Genomic DNA, 27,147 nt, shown 5'->3' with positions numbered 1-27,147 from the left:
AGGACCGATGTCAGGGCCCGGGGCCCCGGACTCCTACCTACACCCAGCCTTCATTTCTGAGGCCGGCCCCGAGCTCCCACACGCCCTGTGCATCTCCCTAGCGCCACACTGAGCCGCTGGCACCAGAGAATGTCTGTTCATTTTCCAGTCCCTGGGCCTAACACATTTAGGGGCTTGATACGCGTCCGTTTTCACTTCCTTCCTGTTCATTCTTCTTTCTGGATGGTCACATTTGTTCCTCCATTGCCACTAGGATTGCCCTCCTGCCAGCCCTGGCCCTTCAAGGCTGGACGAGTGGACGGTGAAGTCTCTCAACTTGAGTCACCTACCCTGGTGTTTTTTCTCGCATCGTTTAAACGTTTCCCTGTTCCTGTCTTATCCCCTAACTAAACAAGCCCCTGAGGGCGGGGCGTGCATTGACACTGACTTGTCTCCCTGATTCATAGCGATCCTCTGAGGGAGGTAACGTCATTACTGTTTTCTAATGAGGAAAAGGCTCGAAGCCATCAGTGGTGAGGCTGAGAAGGAGACCTCCAGAGTGAGCGCCCAGGGAGGGACAACACCCTGCCAACACTGCCCCAGAAGCGGTGGGCGAGGGAACCTGTCTCCCTGCAGGAAGCAGAAAGGGAGCCCAGGCACGGGCTCTACCGTGGGATGATGGCGCCATCTAGTGGCTTCCCTGAGTGCTGCTGGCAGCTAAACCCGATCTTTTTGTTTTGTTTTGTTTATTTTTGGCTGCGTTGGGTCTTTGTTGCTGCGCGCAGGCTTTCTCTAGTTGCGGTGAGCGGGGGGCTACTCTTCATTGCAGTGCGTGAGCTCTCTTGTTGTGGAGCACGGGCTCTAGGCACGCGGGCTCAGTCGTGGCGCACAGGCTTGCTCCGTGGCATGTGGGATCTTCCCAGACCAGGGCTCGAACCCACATCCCCTGCAATGGCAGGCGGATTCTTAACCACTGCGCCACCAGGGAAGCCCCAGGTAAATGGCAGGCGGATTCTTAACCACTGCGCCACCAGGGAAGCCCCAGGTAAACCTGATCTTGAGAGACGCATTCTTGAACCTGAGCTGCAGCTCCGCCCTGGGGGCCTGAGGACTTTGACATCCCAACTGACTCCTGCTTTTAAAGCCAGAGTGGGTCTCGGGCACTTTGAGACTTGCTATTTGTCACCATTGGCGTGTGTATAACCTGTCTCAGCGTGGAGGGATTTGTATCCCGCCCATGAACTGCCCACAGGCTCGCCCGCGGGTCCCGGTGTCCTCACGACTGCGTCCTCTGGGCACGCCAGTTGTCAGCTCCCCAGCACACCACCCTGTGGCCCTGGGATGCTGCCTCAGCGGCCCACATGAGCCCTGACAGGACGAGCACAGGCACAGCTGGCGACATCTATATCGGGGCTTAATGGGCAGCTTCAGAGGGCAGACAGAAATGCCAAGCGCTGGCAGACCCAAGGGTTTGGGGCAGCCAGAACACGCGGGAGAGGCCAGCTGCAGGGGGCTGCGAGCTGCACACGTAACAGCTGCCTGAACGAAGCCAGCAGCACCCTCCCACCTTGCTAGTCACGTCACCCCAGTGCCTGTGCTTAGGGTGTCAGTCCTTTTTCTGTGTCCACTACCTACTCCATTCCTAGAGCACAGCTGGCAAACAGTGAGCACTCGGTAACCACTGGCATTTCATTATCAAAATATTTAATAACATGACTGGTACTTTGGTCATGCCCTCCGCCCCACCCTTCCCCTACAGCAGCACTGCCCTGACAAGCCATCTTCCCTGGGGACACAGAGGGCTGGGACAAGAGCAGGCAAGGGGCCCTCACAGTCGGGAGTGACACCTCCCCTCTCTCCCTAGTCCTGCCCTGGAGGATACAGCAATCACGCTTTAATCAGAATGGGTCAGGAGTTAGAAACAGGATCAAATGGAGGGTAGATGGAGGAGTGCCAACGTGGGGAAACACACAGAGAAAGCTGGCTTGTGGACAAAGGGACAAAGAGAGGCCGGGTGGCTCTGAAATAGCCACTTCTAGGTACGGGCTGATTACAGAGGTTCACGTTTAGCGTGAGAAGGAGAGACACGCTTTTCCCAGGCCTCGGCCCTGCTGAACCTCTGCCTTCTGACTTGGAATCTGAACAAGCAGGAGTCTGAGCATATCCCTTCTTGTACCAAAATGCAGACACCACTCAGCCCTGATCCCTTCCACTGGCGGCCTCCAGAGCTCAGGCCTTTATCGCTGTCGCTGCAACTGACGCCTTCGGGGCCTTTACAGCTCCTCCTCTCCTTCCGCCCCCCTAGCCAGGACCGTATACTGTGCGGTAAATCACTTCTCTGTCATCAAGGGCTTTGTAGTTAATAGATATTGTTTAATAATCTTTAGGACCAGGCAGCCTCTATGCTCTGTTAGTCCCCAAACAATGATGAAAACCTCCCCTGACGTATTCCCGGCAGCCACGAGACTAGTTACCCATTCATAAATTTTAAGAATGCATGTCCTGTTTCCAAGTACCCGCCCCCCTGCCCCAGGTTAACTATAAAACTGTCCTGATGGACCCCTGGTGGTGTGGAGTGCTCCCAGACCGCTGTCCACCTGAGCCCGAGCCCCAACCCACCCTGTAAGTGACCCTATACTAAACTGGTCTTGATCACATGGAGCTGCCCCCTCATTTTTTGGTCTCAAGGTGCCTTAGTTCAGTGGGCACTTTGCGTCCCCTCCGTCCTCCAACAAGGCCCTTGAGTCTTCCGTGGCCTCAAGCTTGGTGGTCCCCTTCCAGTGGAGAGTCTCCTAGCCCATGGAAGCCTCGTGGGCTGCGCTGGCTGGTGTTGGGCCCAGAGGCTTTGCCTCGGCCTCCTGGGGGGGTGCACTGTGGGACCCGGCGAGGGCCCTCCAAGTTTCTGCTGCGATCGGGTCCTCACATTTCTCTATACCTGCGTGAGGAGCAGAGAGGCAATGGGAGAGAAAGTGAGGACGTCCCCAACGGTGGGGACGGGGAAGGCAGGTCCCGAGGGTCCCTTAATAATTGCCTTTCATCCCGTTCGCTATCATTAGGGCTCCCTGTCACCTCTTCAGCAAGCAGGGAACACCAAGCCAGAATAACGTGAAAAACCTTACAATGCCTGTACCGCGTTTGACCACTCTGCAAAGCAGTACCACATACCCAGCTTGTCGCAGCCTGAGATCAGCCCTACCAGGTATTTAGAAACGAGCAGCCCCATTTGACACACAAGGACGCAGACATTCAGAGAAGGTGCCCAAGGCTCTACAGAAGCAGGTGAGCAGAGAAGTCAGGATTGTCCAGCATTTCTGGTTTCAAGCCCCAGGCTCCCTCTGCCCAAGCAAGTGACTCTGCTTCTCCCACACAGGCCTTCCTCAGAGAAGGACCCGCTGAGGATGCAGAGAGAAGCCAAGCCCGCACACCTGGGGTCAAACTCAGGCTCTGCTGGGACTAGCTAAAGGCCTGAGGTATGTTCCATGAGCTCCGAGCGTCTGTTCTCTCACCTCTAAGTGAGAACATCTACCTCTCAAGGCTGCTGAGAGGGAAGCCAGTACAGCTCACCCCCAGAGCAGACGCTTACTACGCACCCATTCTTTTCCCTTTCTGCATCACTTCCTCTCCTCCCAATGTCCCCCCAGGCCTGGCCGGGGGACAGCAGGTGGAGGGGGCACTGGTCACGTGAGGTGCCATCCACTGCTCCCCCTCCAGAGGGCAGGGCAGGGCACAGACTCTGTTAATGCCTCCTGCCCTGCATTCTTCTCCCCCTGAACCCGGACGATGCCTTCCTCAAAGGGAAGCTCTTCCCCAGATACAGTGCTGGTTACCATGACCCCAGTGGGCTCTTCCTCACATTTACCATCCAGACCAGGTCCATCGCTCCGGCAGCTTCTCATTAGCAAGAGCTTCCTAAGGAGAGCCAGAAAGGCCACGAGAGAACATTGCCAACCCCAGCACCAGCCGCGCAGCCCAGCCTCTAGCGCCCTGCCTCAGCCATGGGCCTATCTGCGCGGCCCCCACACCCGCCACTGCTGGGCAACAGGCAGAGAGCACAGCAGGCCAGCTTTGGGTTTTGCTCCAGAGGCTTTGCTTGGTAGCTGCTTTTGTCCGCACACCCCAGGCAGAGGGGCCAGATGCCCTTGGCTTCTGAACTTCGGGAGGCACAGACGGCTCAGAGTCCAAGTTCAGAGGGAAAACGATTTCCCTGGATGCTGCCCCCTCTGTCCTGGGGTCTACGTCCAAAGCCCTATCGCTCTCCCTAAGGAGGAGAGGCTGCCAACCTTCACAGCAGCTCCGGCCCCTTAGGAAACACTTCCCAAGCACCACACCGCGTCCAGACTCAGAGTCTTTGGAACTGGCCCCCAAGGAAAAAGCGAAAGTCAGAAAAATCGCACTGGAGGAGAGAGGCTTTGCATGCACTCTAAGGGCACAGTAGTTACAGACTTGAAGAAAATACTCACAAAAGTCACGGGACTTGAGGAAAATACTACCGCGCGTGGGTTAGGGCCACACTAGAGCTATGGAGACACATGGGGATAACAGAGGACAGGTTAGTGGGGCTGGGGGCCAGGCAGGGGTTCCCGGAGCACGTTCAGCTTCCGGCTCCAAGTTCCTGAGGTCTGGGCTGGAGCGAGGCTCAGACTGGTGCAGAGCAGCTGAGCGCCGGATTTGACTCCCGCGAGAAGTGAGGCCGGGCAGGCGGGGCTCCGGCCCTCCCTCCGCAGGACTTACCCTCTGTCTCTACTCAGGGATGACCTCCAGCCCAGGATCTCTTTGTACACCAACCGGCAGAGGAGCTGAGGGGAGGGAGGGCGACCTCAGCGTGCAGCACGTGGCTGGTCCCCAGCTCTAGGTGACTGCTCGGCTGGCTCACAGTGTCACTCCGCAGGGGTTCACCCACGGGACGCAGAGTGGTTCCGAGCAAAGCCCTGGATGGCCGACACTTTGGACCACTTTGGACACTTCGGGACTTTCCAGGGTCCCAGCCCCGCAGGACAGGGCCCCTCCCCATACCCATCTGTGCACCCCAAAGCTCTTACCAAGCAAGCCAGGATGTCGGCAGTGATGAGCATGTAGAAGACGTTGTTCCAGCCTGTGGGGGAAATGAGCCCGGCCAGCAGAGGCCCCAGAGCCGCACCTGTGTGGAGCACAGCATGAGAGAAGGGCCCTGCACCAGGGACCCTGGCCCTCCCTGCCCGCAAGAGGGCAGCATCCCAAGAGTGCGCCCGAGACCAGGCTTGGGGCTCAGCTGCCGAGAGCCAAGAGCAAGAGTCAGACCTATGGATCCAGTGCCATCGATGATGGCCGTGACAGTGGAGAGCGCCTTTGCGTTGCCCTTCAGGCTCTTGTGAGTCCCCTGGGGAGAGAGCAGAGTGGGGAGGCCTGAACCAAGAGGCGGCACCGAGCAGGACCGGGACCGGGACCAGGAGAGGGACTGGCTCAGGGAAAGGCAGCGAGGGGGGCTTGGAGCTGGGAAGAAAGGGGGGCCGATGGCGGATTCTGAAGGACTTTGAGGATCTCGTCTCTGCGGGCGGGGGCAGGGGGAGAGACGTGAAGATGTGCCTGGAGACAGAGGCCCTGGCCAATCCCCGAGGTGGCTCCGCTTACCAGGTCAGCCGAGACAGCAGTGGTGATGAGGGCATAAGGACCGTTGACCAGGGCTCCACAGGTGAGCAGCATTACTGACGTGGTGATGGAGACGGCCCAGTTAGAGAGGAGAGGGCACCGCCACCCCCAACCCCAAAGCGGGTGAGTCCCCCAGGCGTCAGGCTGAGAACCTCCACTTCCCCGAGCCTCCCACCCACGTCCCCAAGCCAGCCTCGCGGTGTCCCCAAGGCAGCGCCAGCTCCTCACCTATGGAGATGCTGATCCCACTCTGGCCAACGTAGTTGTACAGGAACATCTGAGAGAGGAGAAAGGGGAAGACAGGATCACAGCCTGGCTTCCCCACGGGCTGCCTCTGTTAGACTGGAGACCGGAAGTCTGGGAACCCCAGGGGTCCCCTTTCTCCTTTGCCTTCTCATACCCAGGCCTCTCGGTCTTCATGTCCCAGGGATGCAGGGTCTAATACGTGGTAATCTATCATTTCCCTTTGCCCCCAAAGTCTCCTCTCATATCGAACCTCAATCACTTATTCTTTCCTTGGTCAAGAAGCTCAGCAGCTGGCCTCCCCCTTCTCACCAAGGCCAAATAACCACGAATCCCTTTCCAAAATCCTCAGTCTGGATCTCTTTCCTGTGCTGACCCTGGCTTCTCCTCCCCTGGCCGTGCACAGGGATGTACACACGCAAAGAGACGGGTGTGTGCGTGATGCCCAGGCGTGCGCAGGGTTCAGCGGCCCACGACACACACGCACTTTGCCCTTGAGGTTCTACGCACCATGGGGGCAGCCAAGATCAGCATGACGCAGCAGGTGGTGGCCCTGCCATTGGTGTAGTCAGAGATGAGCCCCGCCAGGATGCCGCCTGGAACACAACGTGCACACTGCCGCCCCAGGCACGTGGGACCCCGAGCACTGCCCCATCACTCAGCCCAGCACGAACCGGGGCCGGGTACCCAGAGCCAGCTGAGTGTCTCCCTCTGCAGCCTTCCCCGCACCCACTGCTCACGGGAAGACCACCTGGGCAGGATGCCACCTGCCTAGGTCACATCCCACTGGACCTGTCCCATTTTTCTGCACCCTGACAAGAGAAGAGGGGGATGCAGCCTAGAGGCAGAGCAGGGCATGGCCTCACCTGCGATGCCACCAACATCGAAGAGCGTGGACAGGTCCCCGGACTCCTTGGCAGTAAAGTGAACTGTGGAAAACAAAAGCATGTGTTCAGACCTGGGGGCTCCGGGCAGACATCCTGGAGGGCCACCGCTGGGAACGTCCCTGCAGACACCTGGTCCAGTATCACCTTCAGAGGAAGGAGTGGGGCCCATGGAGAAATGACTGGCCAAGGTCACAAGCGAGTCTGCAGCAGTTTGGGACCGGATGCCCTTTCTGGCCCCCAGTCCTGTCGGATGGCCTTGACCTCCCGGAAAAGCCCTTCTATGAAAGCACTGGGATCTGGCCCCTGAGGGCCCTGTCCCACTGGGGGTACAACTGCTCTCACTGAGCCTCAGCCTGTCCAGCCCCATTCCTGCCCTCCCCCTGACCGAGCAGCTGGTCCCCATAGAAGCTTGTCACCTCCATTTGAGGTCCCTACTTATAAACAGAGCCAGGAAGGAGGCTTGTGGGAAAATGGGGACCTCAGGTCCCAGACCTCGCCCTAGAATTAGAAAAAGGGACGCCCAGAAGCTTGACTTGTAGCCCAGCCCTCAAGGTTGACTCACACTCTGTAGCCAGCATCAAGGCCACAGAACAAAGAGTCGGTGACCGCAGGGTTGCCCCGGTGCTCTACCCCCGTCGTCGAGAGAGGCCCCTCAGATGGAGCCGGGGGCGGGGCTGGGGGGGGTGAGTTACAGCTTGAGACCTGGCCCTGACTCATCCCCACCGCATCCTGTTCGGTGCAAGGATGCTGTGTGGAGAGCAGCCTCGTCCCTCCCACGGGGCCTGGAGGGAGCCCGGCAGCCCTGGCTGAGTGGTCCTTGGCCCTGGTGGGGCTCTGAGGCTCTGAGGCTCTGGGGGCAGAACTGCTCCCTGATAGAGTAGCTCCACGTGTGGAAAACCAGAGATCCAGGACAGGGGAACATAAACATCCTTTTCAACCGCAAGAGTGACCTCTCCTCATCTGTCCATCCTCGGGCAGGGTCAGAGGCAGGGGAGAGGAGGGCCACAAGGTGGGCAGCCCAGCAGACCCAGGCACAGGGCATCAATCCCCTGAGGCTCCCGGCAGCCCTCCTTGGAAGAGAACAGCGTTTACTGCCAGGCTACAGGCAGTGGGGGTAGCTCATCAGGCCCTCTTCCTTGGGCTGGGGGGAAGGCTTAAGGGGCTCCTGGAGGCGCTCAAAAGGCAGACCGTTTCCAGCACCCTCCAGTCCCGCCCACCTATGAGCCAAGCAGCCTGGAGGGGGGCTTCTCCTATACCTGAGGCTGGAGAAGTTAGGGAGGATTGCAGAACAGAGCTTTGAGTTCCTAACCCCGACTCAGCGCCAAGGGAGGAAAAGTGGCTGGAATCAGGGACTGGGTGGGGGGCGAGGGTGCATCTGCAAGGTTTAGCTTCCCATTAAAGAAAAAAACTTTCCCTCCTGCCCTAGGAGAGGTTCAGCAGAAATCCTGCCTATTGCTGGAGTCGTACGTGTCACGTGACAGGTTTCCTCCTCAGAGACCCCTCCGTTCCTCACCTCTTCTTCCCCGGGTACTCACCCACATTGAAGATGTAGAGGGGCAGCCAGTAGAGGAAGGTGTAACTGACCAGCTTGGCAAACAGCAGACACAAGGAGAACTCGACCACACCCTGGGGAGCGTAACAGAGGGCGCGATGGAAACAGGGGCAAGACGCCCTTGGTCCGTCAGCGGAGCCCCAACCCAGCACTTTCCACCGCCCACTGCACAAAGCAGCCTCGAGGACCTCTCCAGCCTCAGTAACAGCAGTGTGCCTGTGGCCCGGATATGCTGTGTCTGGACGAGTCTCCCGTGTGCCCCTCCCCAAGTGGGCCGCCCTCCCTAGGCACTGCATGTAAAGAAATTCTGGAAACCACAGGTCACCCTGAGCATCCCCATCTCCTGAGACCCAGCAAAAAAATCTAGAGAGCCTCTCTCCTCCTTCCAGTCCACAAAAGACTCACCGGGATCCAGAGCGCCCCAAAAAAGCTGATGGCAGCGGGCTGAGCACTTGGCTCCTTGGACAAGGTGACGGCAGACTCCAGGCCGTTCTCTCTGTTAGAGTGGGGTCCATTGCCAGGGTCCTCAGCGTTGTCCACGTTCTCTTCCAGCTCACCCTGAGCAGAGAAGAGCCCTTGCTGTGGGCACGTCCACGTACCACCTCCCACCAGCTGGAGGCACAGCCCGTGTGAGAGGTAGGGGCTCCCACGCTGGAAGAGGTATGTGTCCCCTTCCTGGACTGGACTAACATCCTGCCGGGCCCGTCAGGCTGTCGGGGAGCCCCCCGAGGGCGTGACTTTGGCCCTCACCCAAGGGCCTGTGAAGTAACTGTGGGCACACAGGCCCCTCCTCCAACTCCCCAGGCCTCCCTGGGACCAGCCCCCGGGTGGAGTGGAGGGCAGGGATAGGACTCACGTGGTGCTGAGGCGGTGAGCAGTCCACGTCCTCTGGGTCTGAAAGAAAAATCTTCTAAGAAGCTTCCCAGCAGGCCAGGCCCTCACCTTGCATGGCGTGTGGTCCCCACCCCTCCTCAAAGCGGGTGAGTTGACTTTCCAGCACAAGGGAGCATGGCACCGGGGCTCCGGAGGCCACCTTCGAGGTCTGGGTCTCCTAACAGTAAGTTGTGTCACTACTGCCTCGTGGACTTTCGTTCTCTTGCTACAGGTGACCATGGCCCTGACTCCCTGACCCATCTGTCAGGGAGCTGGGAAGAGGCAGCAAAGGTGGAGAGGTCCCCCCAACCTTTCCCTCCTCAGTCTCACGTCTCATGGAAACGCTCAACAGCCCAGGGAAGCAGGCGTTGTTATACTTCTGTCACACATGAGAAAACTGAGGCTCAGAGAGGCTGTCTGTCCCAAGTCACACATCTGTGGCTCTGACCCCACGATCCCACGCTACCCACGCCTTCTCCCAGGGCCTGACCGGGAGGCTCAGCTCCGGCCCTGTGAGGAGGGAGGGCTCCACTCACATTCAATTAAGAAGAAGAAGGTGACGAGGCCCATGACGGCGGTGATGATGCCGGGCACCACAAAGGACAGGCCCCACTGCTCATCCACCCAGATGCCGGCGATCAGGGAGCCCAGGATGTTGCCCACGGATGTGTGGGAATTCCAGATGCCCATGATGAGCCCCCGCCTGGAGGGGAGGGAGGGAGGGAGGGAGAGAAGAACGGGAAAAGTGAGAAGAGAAGCACAGGGCTCCTGGCGACCGCCCGACCAAGTGCAAAAAGCTGGCTGCCTGCAGCCTCTGAGCTGAAGACCCCCTCAGGGAGGAGCGGGAGGGTTTGCTGGTGTCAAGGGAGTGACAGCAAGGCCGGGGGTCCCGCTCCCCAGCCACTCCCTGAGCAAGCACTCTCTGGCTCCTTGCTGCCCCAGGGCCCAGAGCCCCAGCCCTTTCTTCTCTTGCCCTAAGGCCGTGACTCTGAAGTCCTCAACCAGGGGTGACTCTGCCCCCAGGGGACACGGGCACCGTCTGGAGAGTTCCGACCGTCCCAGCTGTGGGTGCGCTAGTGGCATCTAGGGGTAGAGGCTGCTGAACACCCTACACTGTGTAGGATGGTCCCACAACAAAGAATTATCCAGCCCCATATGTCAATAGTGCCAGGGTTGAGAAACCCTGCCCTAAAGAAACTTTCGCACAAAAGCCAGTTCAAGGAAAAAAAAAAAAAAAATATATATATATATATATATAAATATATACAAACACATATATATGTGTGTGTGTGTATACAAACACAGTTTTATAGGCTTCGTTTTTGTCTTCACGCAAAATGGAAATTCATCTATTAAGAGGAAAAAAGCATAACTGAGGTTGCAGGTTTTAAGGATCAAAACCTTAGCAATGAGAAAATCAGTACTGCTTTTAGTCACTAAAACATGTGTATCTCGGCCTGTGAAAGTCAGCAAGAAGGAGGCAAGTTTCTAATCTTTGACCCTGAAATCACATCAGGGGCCACGAGGGACCCACCAGCCCAGCCCCCCAGGCGCTGCCCACCTTCCTGTCCCATCACACTCACTTCCCCTTCCCGAACCAGTTGCCCACACAGGTCACCACGGAGGGCCAGCCCGTGGTCTGGACGAGTCCGTTGCAGATCTGCAGGGAGGGAGGAGAGAGGCGGGACAGGCCCGGGCTGAGCGGTGCAGCCTCTGGGATGGGGGCCCCTCCGCAGCACACACTACGCACCCCCTTCCTTCACCTGCGTGCACGCACCCCCTAACCCACCAGCTGATTTCTCCTGTGGCCCCAGATCCCCACGGCAGAGACCAGGCCTCGCAGGCACCTCCACGGACCTCAGGGTAACGCTCAGCGCAAACTCACAGAGCCCACGAGGGTGACCACAGGCAATGGGCAATGGGACCCCGCATCGTGATAAAGGAGCACAGGGCTGGATGCGCCGGGACCTGGGGCGGCTGGGAAGGACCTGCAGCCTCTACTATCTTTCTGTGCCGGGAACAGAGGCCTGAGTGCAAGGCCAAGGCTCGTACCTGGATAAGAACAAAGTACCAGAGCGCGTGGATGTTCCAGAAATACCCCAGGCCAAAGAGCGAGGTGAAAAGGCCGCTGAGCAGCATTCCGGCTGTAAGGTAGTAACGGAGGGGGAGCCGCTCCCCAAAAATGCCACTGCAGAAGAGAGAGTTGGATCCATGGTAGTCTCTGCTACCTGCGCCCTTCGGCTCTCTACCTCCTATCTCTCCGCCCCCAGCCCAAAGCCACTGAAACGCCTCCGCTAAGGTGACCACCAGTGACCTCTGGGTTGCCACACGCCGGGGACACCCTCGGTCCCCCACTCACTGGGCTCCTTTGCTTTATTTGACGCTGCTGACCGAGCACCTTGAAGTGCGCTCTCCGTGGCCTCTGTGAGGTCACCGTGGCCCACCTGCCTCCCCCCTTGGCTGACCAGCGCTTCTCATGCATTTTCTCTTGCATCACTTTTATGGTTTTAACTACCAGCTACGTATACGTTACACAGCCCAGCTGCATATCTACAGCCCTGAACTCTCCCCCAGAGCTTCACGATCATATCCAGATGCCTTCCAGACATTTTGACTGGGATGCTCCCCAAAACAACTGCCACTCAACAACTCCAAAATCAGAACGCCTCTGCCTCTGCCCCCCACCCCGCCCCGTGTCCTGTGCCCCTCATCTGAGTGGATGTCGCCACCACGTTTGGCCACTCAAGCCAGAAACCACGGGGCTACCTCAGTTTCCTGCCTCTCCGCCCCACCCTTCACAAGCAACCTCCAAGACCTGTACCTTTTACTTACATCTCTCCAGTGCGTCGTTACTTTATCATCTCTATTACTATTGTTCTCACTCAGGCGTTGCTCAAAGCTCAGCTGAGCTATTATCAGATCTGTTCCTTAGTGTGACCTGGTACTCAGTCCTACTCGCCCTCAAATCTACCTTCTGTCACCCTCACAGAGATCTGACATGTTAATCTGAACATGCCACCCTTCAGAGGTTCTCCTGTGCCCACGGCCTGGTACACAATGACCTCATTCTTCAGCCCCATCTCCTGCATTTTACACTCTGGTAAACCTGTTACTTGTCCCCCCAGATCATGCTGTTTCACACTCGCCTTACTCTGCCCATGCCATTCCCTCCACCTAGCCATTTCTGCATTGCCAAGCCCAATTCTTCTTCATTAGTTCAAGTGTCATCTCCTCCAAGAAGCCTTCCCCAACCCCTCTTCTCTAATCCCAGCTCACACTAAGTGACCCCTCGGAGCCCCCAGAGCGCCCCGTATGAAGCCACCTGTCTGGGAGCCACCACACTGCTTTATACCTAGCTGCTGTTATCGGTCACTCCACTAGACTGTGAGCTCTCTGGAGGTGGTACCCTGCCTCAGTCATCTTTGATTCCTGGGAACAAACATCACGCTTGCTACGTAAAAGCCGTGCTGGGGTCTTCCTAGCATCCAGGGCTATCCTTGAAGGACCCCGGTCTAGGACAAACCATTTCCCAGCCACACCACTGACACTGCCATCTGAGTGCATAAACTCAAAAGGACATCCAGGAAAGCCTTTCCAGGGAAAAGAGCTACTAAAAGTGGGAGCTGGCCAGGTGAAGGAGCAGGCTCGGTAACCGTGGGAGCACGCTGACTACGGGCTGACATGACGTGTGCAAGTCTTGTCGTCTCATTTCCATGTGCGGGGGCCCCGAGCTTTTTCCCTTTGACCCTGCTGCCCCCAGGTCGGCCAAGGGGAGACAGCAGCTCTGAACGGTTCTGCTGCGGGCAGTCACAGGCTCCGCCTCTCTCTTACCTGATAAACATGCCAATGGCATAGGCCACGAGGAAGGCGTTGTCCACTGCCCCCAGGAGTTCCTTGTAGTTGCTCTGGTCTGAAAGACCATGGGAGAGGCAGAAAGCTGGCTGGCTGCTTGGACGCCCCTGCAGGAAGCCCTTTCCGGCCCCGGCTGACCCTATCCTGGGTAGGGGGAGTGGGCTGTGGGAAAGAACAGCTTGCCCCGCTCTTACCAAATGGGGCCCAGTTGCACCACGTGGTGTCGTTGAGCCTGTGGGTGTCGCTGATGGGCTGGATCATCTCTGAGCAGTTGTGGTGCAGACGGCTCTGGAGGAGCCACGGGTGCACAGGTCAGGGGGCATCCTGTGGCCCCGAAAGGAGCAAGCAGCCTCCAACACACCAGCCCCGCTGCCCCCCTCGACCGGACCCCATGCTCCCTCCTCCGGCAAGAACTGGCTCCAGGGGCAAGTGGCCACAGCAGAGCCTCGGTGAAGGGCAACGGGGGTCTACGCGCAGGGTAGACACGGGGCCCAGGGTGTCTGCTCTCTGGCTCCACCCGCAGCCCCCGACACCACCGTCTTGGTGAATAAACCCAGGAAACTCTCCTGGGAAAAGAGAACTGCTGAAAGTGGAACTCTGCCAGGGGGAAGGAGCGGGCTCAGTGACCAAGGTAAGGGAACAAGGATGGTTATATGCCAAGTTCCAGACCATTCTACGGAAGTGTATTTCTGCTGGGGCCCAGCATCTCCTGCTTTCTTCCTTACGCCCAGGCCAGCCTCACCTTGACGACACTGATGGGCTTCCTGGACATGTGATAACAGGTGTAGATGAGGAAAGTGATCAGCAGGATGAAGCCTCGGTACCTGCAGGGAGAGGTGGGCAGCTGGGCTGGCAGGGCGCTCGGACCTCCGCCTCTACTGTGTCCAGGAAGCATGCACCTGTGCCCATTCTAGCAGCCTCAGAGCCCCAGCACCACCAACTCTTCTACATCAGGCTCCCCTCCAGACACAAGTTCCTTGGGGCAGAGGCCAAGGGGAGGGTAGGAACAGACGCCAGAGGCCAGAGTGCTCGGGGGGCCCCATGTCCCTGCTCCTGCTACCGAGGCCTCCCGACAGAGCTAGCCCAGCATCAGCACCCTAGACGACACCAAAGTACCCCCTCCTGCTCTTACCACTGCCCATCACCTCCGCTTCTCTCTGGCCTCACTAAGATCGGGGTGCCTCTGTGTGTGTGAGAGATGGGGGCAGGGAGATATAACTGTATTTAAAATACTGGACATGCTGGAAGCCGGCAGGAGGCTGATGTGGGAGAAGGGTCTGTCTTTAAAGTGAGGTCGGGACTTTCCTGGTGGCGCAGTGGTTAAGAATCCGCCAGCCAACGCAGGGGACACGGGTTCGAGCTCTGGTCCGGGAAGATCTCACATGCCGCAGAGCAACTAAGCCCGTGCGCCACAACTACTGAGCCTGCGCTCTGGAGCCCGTGAGTCACAACTACTGAAGCCCGCGTGCCTAGAGCCCGTGCTCCGCAACAAGAGAAGCCACCGCAATAAGAAGCTCGCACGCTACAACAAAGAGCAGCCCCCGCTCGCCGCAACTAGAGAAAGCCCGCGCGCAGCAAAGAAGACCCAATGCAGCCAAAAATAAATAAATTAATTTTAAAAATAAATAAATAAAATAAAGTGAAGTCGACGCTGCTCTTAAGCCTAGAACATGGCAGAAACAGCACCTGCTGCAGCCCAGTAGGGGCAGAGCCCAAAACCTAGTTGGAAATGTGGCAACAGAAGGAAAGCTGGTGACAGAGCCCAGGTCCTCTGCCCTAGTCCGTTCCACTGGACAGAGGGGTCATCCTTTCCATCTGTGGCTCACACATCACATGGGCCCTCTCACACAGTGCTTCTCATCCCATGCGCTGGTCTGGGGCGGAAAGAACAGTTCAGCCAGGCACCACCGAAGTTTCCACTGCGTGCTCCCCCTTCCCCTTCTGCCGAGGCTCTGAGGAAGGGCTTCCATGTCCTCCTGAGTCACAGCATCAGCTGAGACGAGTCAGCAGCCAGGAGCCAGGAAGTACATGGAAAATAGACCTCAGCATGGACTCTAGCCCAGGAGAAAGACCAGAGCCTTGGTTTCTTAAAGAGCCCGTGGAGAAGGTGGGGAAGAAGGGGAAGGGGGCCTGAAACACTTTCTACCCCTGGGATCCACGAACCAAAGGACCAGGACACTGGAGGCTCAGTCTGCCCTCTCCAGGGATCTGCCTCCAAACCCCAAATCACTTCCTCCCAAGCATGTCGTGAAGGCTCCTGCTTGTGAGATGAAGGGGTGTTTCAGCAGAGGCTGAATTCAGGCTGGGCTACCAGGGCCCTTCACCCCTGGACTCGTTCTCTGTCTCATTCCCTCCACTGCCTCACAGTTTATCTTCTGAAGAGATTGAAGGTACATGTGCCCCCGCTGTCACCTGGCTTAACATTTCTCGGTGGCTCTCCATTCCACTAAGAACGAAGCTCTCTCGAGCTTGAATCTTATGCTTTCTCTACTGCCCAGCCTCTCTGGCTCCCCACTGCCGAGGGTGCATGGCTGGGGGGGAGTCACCAGGGGTTCTCCAGGGAATCTGGGGTTACTCCAAGGGACTGTCACAGTGACCCCGTGACATACACAAGCTTGGTGGCAGCAATGTTTTCCACTTGGCAAATGGCTCATGACTCCTACCTCAGGAACTTCCAGAATCTGGTGGCAGGGTTGGGGGTGTCTCTGAGAGAACTGGAGAGGCTGCCCAGTGAGGCTTCTTCAAAGTGCACAAGATGGAAGAAAATCACAGCCCTACCGATAACACTCACCAGTGTCCTGCCCGGGGAGCTGCTGAGTCTGGAAAAAAGCTGAAAGCTTTGAGGGATGACTCTAATTTACTGTGTAACCAAATGAAAGTTCCTAAGCCTTTTTTGCCTCCGGTTTCCTCATCAGATGCCCACGGAGGACAGTGCCAACCATATCTAGCTCAAAGACCAGGGAACACAATGTAACTCTCACCCTAGTCCCTACGTGTCTGTTGGGCCACCTTTACGACCCCCCGGGATCAGCTGAGTCTATCTCGGCTGCCACCTGGATACAGCCATTGACCCTGGTGACAGATCAGATCTCCTCTGGGCCTGAAGGATCCCCAGGCCCCACTGAGCACCCCCCCAGCACTGACTGTCCTTCCTTGACAGGCCAGGCAGGGAGGCCCAGGCTGCAACTCAGCCATGCCGAGCCCACGCAGGAGATGCTCAGACACGATGAGGGATCAAATGGCACAGCCCTGCTGGCAGCCACCTTTCTCCTCCCTCGCTCCTCCCACCACGACACTGCTTCAGCCCCAAGTGCCAACACCTGCCCACCTCAGGTCACCTGCCCTGGCTTTCTCCAGCCTGTGGTCCCCGGTGTTCTTCCTTATCTGCCTTCTGGAGTCCTGTCCCTCCCAACCTTGCGTGGCAGAAGCTAAGACAGGACAGCAGGCACACCCAGGCCCATTTCTGACATCTCGATTCTCTCTGGCAGAAACAGGACTGCCTTCCCATCCACATCCTGCCATATGCCAGGCACTGTGCTAGGGACCCAGAGAAGCTGTAAGAGAGACCTCTGCCCTCCAGGGGCTCGCAGGTCAGCAGGGAGACAAACAGAATTGGTGCGACAGTGCCATAAAAGAGGGCAGCCCTGCATGACACGGAAGCAGGGACACCGAGACCAGCTGGGATGGGAGCAGTGTCAGGAAAGGATTCAGGAGGTGAGGCTTCAGCCGAATCTTCACAAACAAGCAGGAGGTGGCCAGGTCCACCATGGCTGGGGCGGGAAGCGGCGCCAGGGAGAGGGAAGTACGTGTGCAAAAGTGCGGAGGCGTGAACAGCAATAATACCTGTCTGGGGAACGCTATGTAGCCAGAGGTCTGGAAGGTGGGACTGGGCCAAGCATGGAAGGTGAAGGAGTGGGGAAGGAGGGAGGGGACAGATCATGGAGGGCCTAGGGTGAGTTTCGACTGTCTCTTGGGGTGATGGGGAGTCACTGAAGAGGGGTGGGATTTTCTATGTCAGAGGGTTCCGGGCACCTCCCAGGCTAAGCCAGATGAAGACCCAGGGCTCTGCCCTGCTGATTAGTTTGGGAAGCTCCAGACAAGCTTCCTCGCAGAAGGTAGGGCTGGTTCCCTCTGCCTCATCCACACCGCCAGCCACCCTCTGGGGAGACCCTCGGTGGTGCATTTCAGGGAGCTGGTCTCTGTAAGAGAAAAGAGCAAGGACTTAGGAATCAGGCGAAACCTGATTTCATTCCTTACACCTGTTAGTGGTCTGCAAAGTAGTGTTTATCACCTTTCTCGTAGGGCTATTGACAGGCTGATGAGATGATGCATAGGACAGCTCTTACATGTTCCTCACACCCGGTGGACACTTAAAAATGACAGCTACTACGATTTCAGATTTTGAGGAAGGAAAGCTGGAGGGGGCGGAGGCAGCCCGTGCTGCTCTGTTACGGGAGGTGAGCAGGGTGTGGGTTAGCACCAAACTCCTCTGAGCGGTGGTGGTTCCAGGCCCTGGATTTGCCTGTAAGGTAGGGATTTGGAGGCCAGCATGGCCACGCCTCCCACATGCCTAGTATACAGAGGTGGGCTAGAGGAACACGAAGATGCCCCGAAGCTACCAGTGCACATGCGGGAGCCTGCAACGGGGAGACAGCAGAGGCTGGTCCACTGGGCCCACCCATGTTCTCCCTTGGAAGTAGACAGGGAGACCTAGCAGAGATCCACAGTCAAGCTGATCTGCCAGATTCCAGCCCTGTCCAGAAGCTCGGCCTGACCTTTCTCTCAGCTCTAACCCCATCCCTCAGTAGAAAACCTGACACCCAAGATAGCAGGAGAGTCACAGGGAGGGAGGCGGTGGGGCAGAAGGACCTCAAACTGCTGTGCGATGCTAGGATGGGCACTGGCCTCCTCTGGGACTCCCTGCCTGGACCACAGCACAATGGCGGCATGAGCCCAGAGGGGCACAGCTAGCTGGGCAGAGCATACTTGGGGCCTCCCCTTAGTCAAGTCCTCTTTCCATTCCACTCTGGCAGCTCTTCTGAGAAAAAGGCCAAGGTGCCATAGTTCAAAGGGGACTGGGGACATGGGTCTGGTAAAGGGCTGGGCTGACACAAAGGCTGTCGAACTCACAGTAGCTCAAAGGGAAGATAGCTGACGTGCTCCTGATGCCTGTAGAACCCGCAAGTTTCACTTCTGCTTTCACAAGCCCTTCTTGCAGAAACAAGAGGCCCCAGAAAGGGAGCAGGGGGAAAAATACACAGTCGGGCTTCACCTAGCTTGCCCCAGGGAGGCTGCGAGGGGGAGGGATGGCAGCCCAGGTGTTGGCCAGGCTGGGCAAGCAGGCCAGAGACCCAGGAACGTGCGTGGCGAGGCCCACAGACTGCTCCAGGCAGGGTGCCCACCCCATGACCCTCTAAGTCTGTGTTAGCAAGAGATGGCACTTTTAGAGTCTCACCTCCCCCTACATGGCACTGGTTACTGAGTAACTAAGTCAGATAGAGAGGTGGACTAGCTATCTCTTAACTATTAGCTGACAGTCCAACTTATTCTTTCAAATGAGCACGCTAATAGCTTTATGGACCTCATTAAGACTCTGCACTAGAAACGCTTCTGAGGTAGGGGCAAAGAACAAGTCTGCCAAAGCAGCAACAGATAACAAACAAAACCCCCAAAGGACCTACTACCACCACCATCACAACAACAGAAAACAAGAAAGAGCCCAGCAGAAGGATGCTGACCTCAGGAGACAGTGGAAAGAGGTGTCTTCTCTCCAGCGTCTGCCCAGTCATCCCCGGTCCCTGCATCCCCCTCCCTGCTTTGCAACAACATTGCTGACAGTGGTGATGGCTCCTATCCCCGTGGCAGGCCAACAGGGAATTAAACTCCCTCACTGACCAATCCCTACCACTTCCTGCCTCAGCCCAGCCCTTAAGCCAAGTCTGGGGCAGCTAGTAGATGTCGGGCTACTCAGGTTGGGACAGACTGGACTGGCTGTAGCTGCAGGTGACCTTGACACTTGCCCGGAGGAAAGTGCCACTTGGTGGCCTGTCCTTGGACATGCCTGTCCTGGGACTCAGCAGATCTGAAAAGGAGAGAGGGCTGGGGACAGTAAGAACCAGGCCGATGGTGACAATGCCATCACCCCGCCCCCTGCCAAGCCCTCCACTGCCACTGGGACACACCCTGGTAGGGAAAGGCCAGCCTGGAACAGACAGCACAGGGCAGAGCCCTGAGCCAGGCCTTCCACTGACAAGATGGGACGGGACAGGCCAGGTCTGGGAGGGCCTCTGAGAACAGAGGAACAAAGCCCTCTTGGGGCTGAGAGCCAGCCCAAGGACTCCTCCACCTGCTGCCCCTCCTCCAGATGGAACCTGGGCATTTGCTCAGAGACATCAGGTTGACACAGGGCTCGGTCCCAAGATCCTTCCCAGAGAAGGGAGCCATTGGCCAGTAGCACAAGGAGCCCGGGACTTTCTAGAAGGAATGAGTAGATAAGATAATGGTCTTTTTTAGGAGAGTGGAAAATATAGGCTAGATTGCTTTGCCTTGAGAAGGAATCTAGGCAGGGGAAGCCTGAGTGCTCAGACAGAATGAAAAGACGTGGCTTTTAGCTACAGCATGTGGTTTCGTTTAGGTACCTGGAAAAACTCTGGAGGAGTGTGAGAGCTGGTAGGGTTTGGAAGAAGTGGTCAGCGGGCAGTTGGTGGTCTCTCTTCTGAAGAGCGGCTACGCAAAGAGCACAGGTGGGAATGCGTTGATGGTGGCGGGGCCCTCCTCCCCAGGGAGCTAAGATGAGGACTCTGCTCTCGGGATTCCCTGGAGGCTTAGCCCATGGCCCACCCTCACCTACTCCTTCTCCCCAGCATGAAGGACCCAGGGGAGGAGGCACGAGCCAGTGGGCAAAACGAGAGCAGTGATACCGCCCACCCCGCACACCAGTTTGGGGACAATCAGATGGGGGCGTTGTGGGCTGCAGTGACTCCAACCCTGGTGTCTGACTCCAGTTCTGGCGTTGCTTCGGGACCGCTCAGCTCTGACCTCAGCACTCAGGTGGCACAGCTTGACGGGAAGAAGTAAGGTCTTGGCCATCCATACAGACCACCCCCAAAGCCTGGCTGCCGTCTAGGCCAGTGCGTGGCCCCTGAGGCCGACCGCCCCACCCAAAGCCAGGGAGGTGCGCATCAGTCTGCTGTGTAAGGAGGGAAAGAGGAAACAGCGGAGACGAAGAGGAAGCAGAAGGCGGCTGGGGGAGAAGACAGCAGTCATGTGCAGGTGGGGGAGGGAGCCACGCAGGCCACATGCTCTTTGGGGGTCAGCCTGAAGAGCCCGAGGAAGGGAAGCGGGTGGGGACGGGGACGGTGGTCTCAGCCCTCCAGATCCTCCACCAGGCTCTCTCCTTCCTTCTCGGAGCTGCCTCTCGCCATCACCACTTCTTTTTTTTTTTTTTTTTTGCGGTACGCAGGCCTCTTACTGTTGTGGCCTCTCCCATTGCGGACGGAGCACAGGCTCCAGACGCGCAGGCTCAGCGGCCATGGCTCACGGGCCCAGCCGCTCCGCGGTATGTGCGATCTTCCTGGACCGGGGCACGAACCCGCGTCACCTGCATCGGCAGGCGGACTCTCAACCACTGCACCACCAGGGAAGCCCACACCACTCTTTTTAAGGAGCCCTTTCTGATGCTCTTACCGGGCATCCCTGGGCAGTTACCAGGAAGAGAAGGAAGACAAGAGAAAGCTACTTTGCAGCATCTGGGTCCCTGGTCTGAGGCCATGGCAGAATAGGGAAAAGGACGTTAAACCAAAAAAGGCTGCGTCTTAGCTTCTGGTTCTGTTGCTGTGACCCTGGGCGAGCTGTCTCAAGCTGTCTCACCTCTCAGCCTCAGCTTGAGCTTCTTGTAAATGGGATGGTAAACTCCTGTCACATGAGGCTGCCCTAAGGACTAACTGAGATAACATTTCGCCTCTCAGCCTCACTTTGATCTTCCTTTGACTAAGGTAGTAAAGTCCTGTCACGTGAGAGGTCCATAAGGGTTGATGAAATGAGATGCGATGCATCTGGCAGCAGGACCTCAGCAAACTCCGGGGGGCAGAGCCTTGGCGGGCTTGGGGGAGGGCAGCGAGCTGGGAGCTCGCGGCCCCTGCTTTCCTGCCTGCCCAGTGCCCCACCCATTCCTGCTCATCCAGCAGGAATGCCACCTGGTCCTCCTCCCACAGGCTCCTCTCCTCGAGCCCTGAACTGCTCCCTCCCCACAGGCCCCAGGAAGCGGGCCCAGCCCCAGAATCAGCAGCCATACTCATCTCTCTGGCAAGATGCCCACGTTGCCATCTGTCCCCAGACGTGCCCACGCAGACGCTGGCACAGAAGGCGGGGCACCGGCCAGGCCCAGGGCCTGGGAGGACTCAGAGGGGCTGTGGCTCCTGCGAGGACACTGCCTGACCCCGGGGGCCCTGACGGGAGAAGGAGGGGCAGTGCCATCCTCCTGGGCAGAAACTCCTCAGTCTCTGCCTTCTGCTTGCACACCTCGTGCCGCCTGCCTCTCAGCCTCCTGTCCGGGGACCGCGCCTTCAAGCCCCAGGCTCCCACCAGCTGCGGCTGCACGTGACCAGTGCTGACAACACAGGCTACGTCCTCACTGCCGTGCCTTCGCCAGCTCCACGGCTCCACTCAGAATACCTCCAGGTCCACCAAGGCAAATGCTACCTGTTCCTCCTAATGAAGATGAAACCCTCCCGCCACAGAAACTCACAAGCACCGCGCAATTACCAAGTACTAAGTGCACACCAGGCACTGGGCTAAGTGCTTTAAATATCTTCTCACTTAATTCACTAAAACCCTGGGATAGAGGTATATTGCTATTTCCATTTGAAAGACAAGGACCTGGAGCCTTAGAGGTTTAGTGATTTGTCTCAAGTCCAAAGGCTATGTTTTCTTTTCCCCTCCCACACTCGAATCGGGAGGAAAGACCGTGGGCTTGGGAGTCTAACTAACCTGGATTCAAATTCACCTCAGTTACTTTCTAGCTATGCGGCGCTTGACCAGGTACATAACTGCTCTGTGCCTCATTATACCCATATAATGGGGAATTAGGTGGGGAAACAAACAAAGACCTTGCAGTGAGCCACAAACACAATGCCTGGTACAGAGCAGTAGGAAATGCGAGTAGAAAAATAGTCAATAATTAATGTTTAGTCAGTGCTTAATATGAGCCTGGCACTGATCTAAGTATTTTACCTGCTGCATCTCGAGACAATCTTTAATCCTCACAGCGACCTGACGAGGTAGGTGTTACAAGTATCCTCACGGTACAAACAAGGAATCCAAAGCTCAGGGCCAGCCCACCCTCTGGTGTCCTGCTCCACGACCGTCTGCTTTCTTCACTTCTGCTTAAAAGCCCTCCTCGGGTACAGGTGGAAGCAGCAAATGTGATAATGAGAGTACACGCCCTCTCTCCAGCTTGATCCTTAATTCCGAGAAAGTAGGACCGTGTCTTGATCATCTTTGTAGGCCTCACAGTGTAACACGATAGTGTGCCTACAGTAGGAGCTACATCGACGTTCGGTGTCTGTTAGGAGTCCAAACCTCCATGCATCAGGAAAGAAGTAAAGGAACACCTATCGTGCGCCCTCCATCAGCCACAGGAGGTCAAGGATGTTCACGGATCACTTTTGCCTTCAAGAACCCACCTGACTTTCACCCACGAGGGAACTGAGTCCCAGAGAAGTTAACTACACAAGGCACACAGTGGTGAGAGGATTTCAATCCGGATCTGTCTTAAACCCGGGAGATGTGGGAGAACACAGTGGTTGGAGTCACACTTTAACAAGTGTGTAAGTGACGTGTGTGCCTGTGGAGTTGTGCCTTCCTGAGCTCTTCTAAAATGCTGGAGTGGGACAGGCTGTTCACAGTGATCCACTCTCCCTGCCCCTCATTTTCTCTGAAATATAAGTTACTTTGGTTAAAGGGTATAATTAATGTATACGAATAAGACTCTACTAGGAACAATAGTGGCAGAGAGATACAACTTTGAACATATATGGTAATGAGATATATTTTTGTTTATTATGGGAAAAAAAGAGTCGTAGAATATTTCACTTATATAAGTATCTCAGAAATTGTTTGCTGTGCGAGAAATTTCTAAAGGTTTCTCAATGCCCTCTTGGTCTATGATCTGTTTCTATACATCAGCACCCTGGTGGTGCTTTGCCTGGTGATAACAGTAGAATGTTACCAGTCATGATTTCAGCTATGATTTTAAATGTTACCTGGGCTGCAACCTTCCTTCTTTAATTTGAATCTAGCATCTTCTAGGTCAGTGGTTTTCAACTGGGGATGTACATCAGACTTTCCTATGAAGTTTTATTAAATCATAGATGTTTAGGACTTACTCCAGACTTACTAAATCTCTTCAGTCAACATTCTTGGTATCTCCTTGTATATTATGTAAATTATGTATTGGGGTTTTTATATATCTCAAGATTTTTTCCGCTATAAAAATTATGCTCATTATTTTTATGAATCAGATATAATGTTCACTGCCTTCTTTGAAATTAGCCTTAGTGTGTTTTTAGACATTGTCTAATTTTTTTTTTTTGGATTGGCTTTATTTTGTTTTACATACCTCAGGAATAGTCAGACTTCCTTGTTAGCTGCATTTTTCTTGTCATGAATTCTCATCATATCATTCACTTTTGAAAATTATCATTAATAAGTTAATCCATACCTCTTTAGGTCTCTGTCCCTTACAGATAGTTTTTGTTCTACTCTGATGCTCCCTAAAGGCTGTGCAGTCAGCTATAGGCCAAAGGTTTTACCTTCAGCAAACAAGAACTGTCTCAGAAAAGCACAGGACCAGGTACACACTCGTGGGTACGGACTCCTGATGACATCACTCAGATATCTTTAAGAACATACCAGTGGACTGAGTCAGGATTTCCAAAACTCTTCAGCAAAGAAGCTGACTGGTTTATGTGGTTGCGAACCCAAGATTCAGCAGAACAAGAATTAATCACTTAGGACTGAAAGAACTGATAAGGAATGACTGTCACGTTTGGAATATTACTGATGTTGTTATAGTGTTCAATCTTCTGAGTATATAAGAAAGCCCTTTCTCTTTCTTCTTAAGCTGTCTGTAACCCATAACAATTTAGGAGACCCTGTTTTTGTAAACTGAAACATTTGTAAATACCTTATTCTCCCTGCCTGACCCCTCGGAATTCAGAAACTTTTTTTGAGTCTTCTTGCTTTTTATAAAATATGGTTATTTGCAAAAGTTCAATAGGAATTTTTTTTTTTTTTTTACCAGAACATATTAGAAAACTTGGTTTTACTACCAAGGCCTTGCCTGGAATGTCGTACTTGACAATGATGCTCATTTAATCAGATATTGCTGCCACTTTAAAGGAATTAAGGTTGACAGCCAATACAAAACCCGCCTAAGAAAACTGGCTTACTGTGTTCCCTTACACACAAATCAGGAAGGTCACTCCCTGGCAGGCCCAGGAAACTTAGGATATTTTGGGGACCTCAAGAAGAGAGGAATTTGCCTAAATTTATAGGTACAGCAGGTAAAACCTAGTGGAGACAGTTTCTTGGCTTGGCTTCCTAATCTCAGAACAGTAAATAATAGAAGGATTTTAAAAGTCCAATCCAAGATCCCTTATGAAAACTTCCAGCAAAGTGAACTTAACAAGGCCTATACAGTAAATTATGTATATAGATTATCAGATCAAATCTAATGAGACCAACCCTATTTTGTGATCAAGAATAATCTTTCTTTGAGACTATTTTTGATCCCAGCAGGGCAGACTGTAGGGAAAAAAATGTGTGTTTCTCTGGAGAACTGTGCATTGCCCAGAGGACACCCCTCCAAGTTATCTGACTCTTGTCTTTCACTGAGCTTGAATTCCATAAAGTGGTAAGTAACTGGTAAGTCATATAAAATATGTCCATGAACTGACAAGAGTTTCAATAGTCTTCCCTCCCAATCAGTTTTGCCTCAATATGCCTAACTTACAAATGGGGACGTTCTTTGTATTCTCTCTTTTCAAAACTGTGGTAAAATATATGTAACATAAAATTTAACGTTTAACCATTTTAAAGTATGCAGTTCAGTGGCATCAAGTACTGTCGTATTGGTGTGCCGCCATCATTACCATCCACCTCCAGAACCTTTTCATCTTCTCAAGCTGCACCTCTGTACCCATTAAACAATAACCCCCCATTCTCCCCTCCCTGGGTTTTTCTTTTGTGTCAATTATAACATCTTCTGGCACCCTCATTATGAGTGAAATAAAATCTTTTTAACACATGTTCATTTTTATATCCTTACGAGAGTCATGATCTTATCTTTTTTTCTGAAAAATATCTTTTAAGAGTCCTAAACTCAAAAAGGACCAAATAAATAATCTAAATGAGTGAGGAAGGCTGGGAGTGTGAGGACTGTCCCCAGTGAGTGAGGAAGGCTGGGAGTGTGAGACTGTCCCCAACTGACCATCCTGATTTGCCCAGGACTGAGGGGGCTCGGGATGCAGGATTTTCTGTTTTAAAACGGGAACAAGCTGGCCATATTAAGAGCTTGCACCCCATCTAAAAGGGGCTCCTACCCCTAATGATATAATTGGGGAATTTAAGCCTGAGACTGTTACATCAGAGAAGCGAGGAATCTGGTTATCTACATTGTTTTATAATTTGTAAACGACGGCAACTAACACAATATTAAACAAAACCAAAACTCTGTGCAGACCAAGCAAACTGCTCCAGTGTGGCCTCTGATGAAGAATGGGCTGAAAGCCCTCCACCACCGCCACCACCCCCCCCACCCCCCGCCCCGATCCGCGGCCTCCTCAGGACTCCTTGGTCAGGAGGAAAACTCCTGTGGAAGCCGCTGGCCCGCCGCTGGGGTGACTACCCTGCCGAGGTGCAGCTGCTGCTCTGATCTGAGACGCATGCCCTCCCGGGAGGGTGTCTCTCAGGGCCCAGAACCCCTCAAGGCAAGCTCCCAGGACCACTGGGTTCTGGCCTTCGTGTTATCCAAGGGCCAAAAGAGACCAAAAGGACCACTCGACAACTCCAATGGCCACTTTTTCAGCAACTCCGCCACGCCCTGACCTCGGTTCCCTAGCCTGCAAGCCCGGCTCCCCCGGGTGCTCAGCGATAAAGGAGGCGCTCTGAAGGTCTCCCCGGGGGCGGGTGGGGGTGTGTGCGTGTCTGAAGGTGCGGACGCAAACGGGCATCGGCGGAGACTCTCCTGGGCAGCCTCCCAGGGAGGGGTCCTGCGGAGGCGGAGCGAGCTAGGGCGTGCGTGCCACCCACCTCCCCGCCGACCGGCCAGATCCTGTCAGAACCCGCCGCCGCACCGCCCCCCGCCCCCCGCCCCCAGCTCGCTGGGACTCCCGGCCGCCCGAGTTGGATCCGCCAAACCCGAGGGAGAGGGAGGCCGTCCTGGCCCGGCGCCCCCCACCCCGCAGGCCCTCTCACCAGCTGTCCCTGGAGAAGGCGCGGAGGAACCAGACGCCCGGCGCCAAGGAAGACCGCATCTTGCCCGGCGATACCCGAAGCGAAGCCGAAGCAGAGGAGGATGCAGAGCTGGGCACGCGCCCCGAGCTGGCAGTCCCCAGAGTTTAAATGCCCCGCCGGCCGGCCCGCCCCGACGCCGCAAACCGTGGCCTTCAGCCCCCGCCCCCTTGCGCCTGACCGCCCTCGGGCCCGGCCGAGCGCAAAGTGCACGCCCACTGCCCATCCTCCGGCCGGCCTCGAGCACGGACTTTTCTCGTTCTCTGCCTCCGGGCTAGGGACCCGCGGCCCTCCGAGCCTCTGGGGCCTCTCCTTTGGCCTGCGCTTGTCGGCTCACTTCCCTCCGGGGAACCGAAAGCTGCGATCCTAGATTCAGTCAGCTCTGCGTGACCTTCCGTCTGCCCTCGGCTGCTCCTGCAGTGCCTTCCTATCCTGATTAGCTGTGGCGCAGACACAGATCGGGAAACTGAGGCAGGCTGGAGGGCCAGCGTCCCACAGGACGCTGATTTGAGTGCCAGCGCCCCCTGGGAGCGTAGGTGTCCCAACAGGGACTTTCCCACTCAGATTCCAGATCACGCAGTGAGCCAGACAAGACCCTACCGCACCTCGTCCACGGAGAGACTG

The 27,147-nt window shown here is 55.7% G+C and overlaps 1 protein-coding gene across 9 annotated transcripts; it reads right to left on the bottom strand.

The window, feature by feature from the left end:
* Positions 1-1,661: 1,661 nt before the first annotated feature.
* On the bottom strand, positions 1,662-27,147 carry SLC37A2 (solute carrier family 37 member 2). 9 transcript variants are annotated; one of them, XM_089915769.1, is made up of 20 exons: positions 26,488-27,146; positions 19,650-19,737; positions 13,754-13,835; positions 13,206-13,299; positions 12,991-13,069; positions 11,212-11,347; positions 10,743-10,819; positions 9,696-9,862; positions 9,143-9,180; positions 8,692-8,844; positions 8,270-8,360; positions 6,714-6,776; positions 6,358-6,443; positions 5,833-5,881; positions 5,587-5,660; positions 5,257-5,335; positions 5,019-5,116; positions 4,711-4,775; positions 4,440-4,496; positions 1,662-2,914 (listed from the first exon to the last, which is right to left on the bottom strand). In XM_089915769.1, exons 1-19 carry the CDS (start codon positions 26,747-26,749, stop codon positions 4,466-4,468), a joined length of 1,812 nt encoding a protein of 603 aa, XP_089771895.1. In that variant the 5' UTR covers positions 26,750-27,146; the 3' UTR covers positions 1,662-2,914; positions 4,440-4,465. The 9 variants fall into 9 exon arrangements, with proteins under 9 accessions (XP_089771895.1, XP_089771902.1, XP_089771901.1 ...); XM_089915776.1 differs by lacking the exon at positions 19,650-19,737 and adding an exon at positions 22,243-22,471 and having other exon boundaries at positions 26,488-26,568; XM_089915775.1 differs by lacking the exon at positions 19,650-19,737 and adding an exon at positions 22,243-22,945 and having other exon boundaries at positions 26,488-26,531.

This window comes from Delphinapterus leucas, chromosome 7, assembly GCF_059928025.1.
Source record: "Delphinapterus leucas isolate spDelLeu-1000000601 "Yukka" chromosome 7, BTC_Dleu_Yukka2, whole genome shotgun sequence".
Lineage (NCBI taxonomy): Eukaryota > Metazoa > Chordata > Mammalia > Artiodactyla > Monodontidae > Delphinapterus > Delphinapterus leucas.
Note: the sequence above shows the minus strand (reverse complement) of the source record. Positions and strands in the feature narration are given on the sequence as shown.